Source organism: Grus americana, chromosome 1 (assembly GCF_028858705.1).
Source record: "Grus americana isolate bGruAme1 chromosome 1, bGruAme1.mat, whole genome shotgun sequence".
NCBI lineage: Eukaryota > Metazoa > Chordata > Aves > Gruiformes > Gruidae > Grus > Grus americana.
The window spans coordinates 52,014,623-52,020,622 of NC_072852.1; the positions used below are offsets into that span (position 1 = coordinate 52,014,623).

The 6,000-nt window shown below is 47.7% G+C and overlaps 1 protein-coding gene across 4 annotated transcripts in view; it reads right to left on the reverse strand.

The window, feature by feature from the left end:
• Nucleotides 1-5,798, reverse strand: part of USP44 (ubiquitin specific peptidase 44) — a 22,955-nt gene extending 17,157 nt beyond the window's left edge. The window contains exon 1 of one of the 4 annotated variants that reach the window (XM_054835987.1): nt 4,992-5,796. In XM_054835987.1, the coding sequence (XP_054691962.1) occupies nt 4,992-5,555 (564 nt within the window). In that variant the 5' untranslated portion in view covers nt 5,556-5,796. Of the gene's footprint in view, nt 1-2,019; nt 2,234-4,678; nt 4,866-4,991 lie in introns of those variants that run through there. The other 3 variants (XM_054836005.1, XM_054836014.1, XM_054835996.1) reach the window with 3 other exon arrangements.
• Between the last annotated feature and the right edge of the window lie 202 nt (nt 5,799-6,000).

A 6,000-nucleotide genomic window follows, 5' to 3' on the forward strand; every position in this document is an offset into this window, starting at 1 on the left:
CATTATACCAGTGCTTTATACAATAACGTATCTTCAATAAGGACATTTTAACATGTCATCTTAACACCTCTGGAAGAGTGACTTGGAAAAAGTAGAACTTGCTTTGTTTGTAAGACAGAAATACCATTAGATATCTACCTCAGTTACTGCAAACTTTATAAAAGCCTGCATTTTGAACAGATCTTTCTAATCCACATCTTCAAAAAAATCACTTAAAAATTTGGCTAGCACTGGCTTACATCATTTAATAAGTTTACTTGGTAGCATTTATTTGTTCAAATCTGCTCTGTTTGCTTTATCCCATACAGTGCATTTAACTAAACCAAACAGGCAGGCTCTGACTAAAAATTCAAGAGACAGCGATTCATTCTTTCTTTATGTTTTTACCATCTTTCTTTTGACTATCTCTAGTTGTGAGATATCATCTAGAGACAAATAATGCGTCAGGAAGTGATTATATTTATCTGGGGTGTTCATGCCCACGATGTCACTGACTAGAAGGGCTAAACAGCACACAGCACCAGTATCGTTATGCACAGTACTTGCCAGACGAAACGGTGACTTCATCTAGAGGAGTACCAAGGGTTTCTCAAATATCCAGGCTATGCCAAGTGAGACAAGTTATGCTATTACAAATGCATGCATACTGTGGAACTGGCCTAGGCCGTACAATATCAAGGTCCAGGATTATGTTTACAGGTAAGTAAACCACGATACAAAAATACTATGTGATTTAGACAATTGTGGATAGAAGCCAAAATACTATTATTCTTGAATATGCTAATATTTATCCATTTTTACAGTTCTGAAATACACAATAATAGGTTACTCAATTTAGAACAGATGTCCAAGTTAGAATAAGCATTAGATTGAGAGAACCCTAACATACAATGACATGACACCACTGAGGAAGGGAAACGGGTAAAATATTGCAGCTGGATAGGAAAGCAGCTTTATTTTTCATCTGGTACTTAGATAAAAACTGTAGTTAAAAGATTTAACAAAAAAAGGCTTTGTTTGGTTAATTGGCTCACGGCTAGTGCCTTTTAAAAATGTTACAGATACCAGCACAAGAGATGTAATAACTCTCTATGCACATAGCCAGCATCCAGCATTGCATGTGTTGTGTAGGTCTTATTCTGCAACACAAAAAAGGCTGAGCCAGCTGTAATGAAACTAATAAAGTGTACACAGTTTTACATGCCTATATTAATCATTCTCATTCAACTTATTTAAGAGTTGTCTCCAGTCCACACTCACTGCACTGAAAAATTTCAGGTGCCATGACCTCCGGGTACCCATTCAGTAATTTCCAGATTAAGTACCAGCCATAGCATATTACAGGAGGCTGAGATCCTTTGCATGCTCTGGTCAACAGATCACAAAAATAATGGCTTGCTGAACTTTTTCAGCTTGCTAGCATCTGTAACATTCATTCCTTCTAAAAGGTAGTCTATTCATAGGCTGTTAATGAGATTCTTTTACAAATATCCGTGCATACTGTTTGCTTTTTATACTGTCTATAAATAAGACCACTAACTTTATCCCATTTCTTCTCCTAGTCTGACAACCTGTTTTCCCCAACAAAGCTGAGCTTTTCTAACACTGATAAAATTCACATAAATTTCAGAGTTGAACTATGTACGTTAATTCTTCTTGGAATACTAAAGTAATACCTATGTAAAGCGTGCTGCAAGAATTCAATAGGTAGACAGAATTTTAAGAGACAAGACTCATCTTTGTGTTTCTGGACTATCAGAAATAGATTCTCCTGCATAACATATTAGTAACGGTCCTTCTCAGCAGCCCAGAAAAGAACACTAAACCCTGCCTTCCCACAGGGCTGTCACACACAGCAATGCTGTCAGTCAGAGGAGTCTGACAGGTCGACCCTTTCTGGTTTTGTTAAAGTCAATGTGTAAATACTGTGCCTTATTTTTCCTTCTTTTTAATATTATACAGTCAAAAAAAATTGTTTTTCTTAATCTCAAATATATTATCAAGAGTGAAACTACTTACATGCCTCAAGGTAAGCAGATATTGGACTGGGGACAAAAGTAGTCACTGATTTCGGGACGACCACTGTGTGCACAATCAAGCTCTTCACGCAAAAGCAACAGGATTCTATGAAAGCGAATGATCAGCGCCTTGAAGAGAAAAACCTAAAACCCCAGCTCCCCCACCAGCAACCAAGCCAGCATGACATTTTCCCACCTACGACGATGTGTGCAGAAAGGAGACGGGGTGGAAGGGGGGAGGGGAAGGAAACATCTTGGAATGGGAGAAGTCTTTCTTTGAAGAAAATGTAAAGAAATCAAAACGCAGAGTTTGGTCAAAAAGAAGTATCTGTGAAGACTGCGAAAAAACTAAAAGTGCAAAACTGAGACCAAGAAAACTTCAGCTGAATGTCAAGAAACACACTGACAGGATGAATGTTTTAATACGTGGAGCACTAAGTACTGAGACTACATCAAGTCACAAAACTTTCAAACTTTACCTTAGAATCAAGACTTGGCAAGACAGAATAGCTCGGGGGGAAAAATAGAAGTGAAGTGACAGATAGTGGTGGAAGAAACTTAAAAAATACTGCCTACTCATTCCCACGCCTACTAGAGAGCTGCAGCTGGAATAAAATACTACAAGCAAATGCTCCAACATTAAAATTCCCTAAAGAAAGTTATTCAGCACTAGTTTCTGCATTCTTCTCTCCAGAGGTTCAGTTCTGTGCACACACACAAAGAAACTGTGAATTAGTTGACCAGCACTTCAGAGATCAAGCCCCCCCCCCCCCGTGTTCTTAGCACAGACCTGAGCTGAAGTAGTAAGCAAAATAACAAGTACTAACATACAGAACAGCACTACTGAAAGCATTAAGTTGTCTGGGAAAAGAGAGATATACAAAAGTCTTTTCTTGAGCCAAAGTTTCACAAGCTAGAAATAACGATATATGGAATAGCAATTTTTTTCATTGAACCATATTTCAACCTTGTTGACGTGCTCGTTTCTTTAGTTTCACTAAAGAATGGCTGGCAAAACGTACATTTTGGGGTAACTCATGAGCTGAAAAAGTACTCGATGTCAAAAACCAACAACTTAGAAGACAAGAAAATAGATCTTTTTTCTTCCATTTGTGTTCCACATAAACAAGAAATTAAGATTCATTTTCGCAGATAACATTTTAAAATTGTAACTAAATATAAACAAAAGGAAATATTTTTCCCTTAGTCACTACTTTTGTAATTAATTGCTTGGCACGTAAATGAAAAATCAAAGTCTATCTCAACCATCAGACTAGAAATGAAGTACATGGTTTTACTAATATAAATACACACGTGTGCGTGTTCGTGTGTCCCATTAATATTCTGGCTTTTAAATCGGATGACCAACTGATTTTCATCAGGTTCACAGTACCTGTTTAATATCTGAAAAAAACAGGAATCACGGGTACTTGAACAAGTGAAAAGTTTTAGATAACAAGTGTGGTTACTAGACGGCAGATGTACTGCTGTACTGCTTTCTTAAACAATTTTATTTTTTGAATAAAACAACCTAACAAAACATTGACGTGCATAAGTTCAAGCTGCAGTACAGTCCTGCAGGCATGACAGTAAAACTTAAAAATCAAAGCGGCGCTTCCAAAAGAAATTTTGTAATTTATTTCCGATCTTTAACAAGAAACTCCCCCAGCGTCCTTTCTTTGGAACCATACAGATCGTCATGTAACTTTTTTCTCTTTTTTTTTTTTTTTTTTTTTTTGGCCAGCTAAGGACTGTATATACAAGCATGCTGCCATGTACACCGGGGCACGAGACACCGGTCCAACATTACAACCCATGTCTCTTACTGCAAATAACCGCGCATTTCCTGCAGTTCAGAATTCAAGGTAAACAAATAATTCAGACTGAAGCACTTTCACAGAAGCACGAAAAACACAGCACTTCTTATTACTCTGGATTTACACGTGACAGTTCTTCCCATTTATAAAAATAAGCATCTCCGGCTGCTCTGACAGCTCCTCGGACAACACCTGGTTCCTGTTCTGACAGCCCTGGCAAGTAAAGACACTCCAGCTAAGTTCACCCATGGCTCGATGCCGGAGTACGAGAGTGCTCACGACTATTTCGGTAGGAAGGTACCGCGACATGGCGCGACTCTTCGCCTCTCGGCACGTACGAGACCCGAGCGGCCGGCCTGGCAGCCCCGCTGCCCGCGGCGCGGCTCACCGCCACTCTCCTCCTTCTCCTCCTCCCCACGGTCTCCCTCAGCTCGACGCCTTTCAGACCCCTCCGGGACGGGTGAGGGGACCGGGCCCCACGCCACACACCGAGCGCGGCGGGGAGGCGGCGGGACGCCACTTGCCTGCGGTCAGCGGGAGAGGACGGTCCCGGGGACGCCGCTCCCCCGCTAGAGCCGTTGCCGCAGCCCCCTCGCCCCCGGCCCGGCGGCTCCCCCGAGTCCACGCCGTGCCCGGCTCGCCCCGCTGCAGCGAGCGCCCCTTCCTCAGGTGCCCCTCCACGGGCACCGCGCCGCCCCTACCGCCTCTTCCCCTGGAGAAGAGGTGCCGCCGCCTGCCGCCCTCCGCCGGCACCTGCCCCCCCGCGGGGTTCCCGCCGGCCGTCCCCGGGCGACAGGGTGGCAGAGCCGCCGTCCCGCTCCCGCCGTCCGCCCCCGCACGCACCCGTCACCCGCCGCTGCCGCCATCTTGGGCGCCCCGAGCCTCAGCCTCCTCGGAGCGGCCCCTCGGCGACGTCAGCGCCGCGCGGAGGCCGCCCCACACCTCACAACCCCCCCGCCCGCCGCGGGGATCCCCGCTCCCGCCGCGCCCGCCTCCCCTCAGCCGCGGCCGCCCGCCCAGGGCTGGGGAGCGGGCGTCGGGGGGGGAGCCGCGGGGAAATAAGCGGCGTCGAGCCGGCGGGGGAGCGCCGCTCGGCACCCGCCTAACCCCCACACACACACGCCCGCCCCGGGCCGTGCCGCCGACCCGCACTCACCTGCCGAGCGCGGGGCGGGAAGGGCCGATCGCCATGTGCCGGCGGCGGATCTGTCACCAGATTTGTAGTGGCAACCGAAGTCCTTCCCACGTCTCCTCCCACCTCCCCCGGCTTCCCCCGCCCGCCGCCGGCCCACGGCCGGGCCAAGCGGGCAGTTCCCGCGGGGCCGGGCGCAGCAAGCCGGGCGGGGAGCGGTGGAGGCGCGGCGGGGCCGCTGTCCTCGCACGGTGGCAGGGCGCTGGGCTGAGGCGGGCGGGCGTTTGGAGCCGGTTCCCGAGGGACCGAGGGGCTACTTCTGCCCCCGGCCTGTGCCCGCAGGGCACCTGTTTTCCCTGCGGCGGGTCCGTACCCTGCCGGAAAAAGAGGGGTCTCGGGCTTGCCGGCAGCGGGTTTCCTCCTTATTTTCCTTCCTGCGCTCCACTCGTGTTTGGTCTTCGGTGGCATCGTCCTTGTTCGGCCAGGACAAGACCTCTGTTTGCATTTCCCCACACGGACTAAGCACAGCGCTGCACCCCTGGTCCTGCCCAGCGGCACCCCGGGCGTGCAGGTGCTGCCAGGAGCCATTTCTGGCCTCACCGCTGCCCAGGGTCTGTCTACCACGACCTGACGGTCAAACACGCTTTATAGGGGATCTCAAACTCCTTCACGCGTCTCCTTGTGTGGTGTTTGTGGAAACTTCTGTAAGGCAGCTCACACAAAAAAACCCTGGGCTCTTATCAGGCCTCTGTTACCCACTATCGAGTGCTTTTTTCAGTCTCGGGTTTCATTACAGAAACGTAAATAGGCACAAACTTGTAAACTGACATCCTGCAGATGTCCGGTTTTGTAAACGTGAAGCATCTTTACACTGCTCCTTTCAAAACTAAAGTGTCTGAAATGCAGCGGGCCCTTTTTAGCTGATTTTCCAGTTCTGCTTGTCCTGAATGGATTTACCTTACACTTGCCCATGCCTTTGCTCTTCCCCAGGATGGACCAGGCAGCCATGCACAGGCTGCCCACGTTTGGGGCA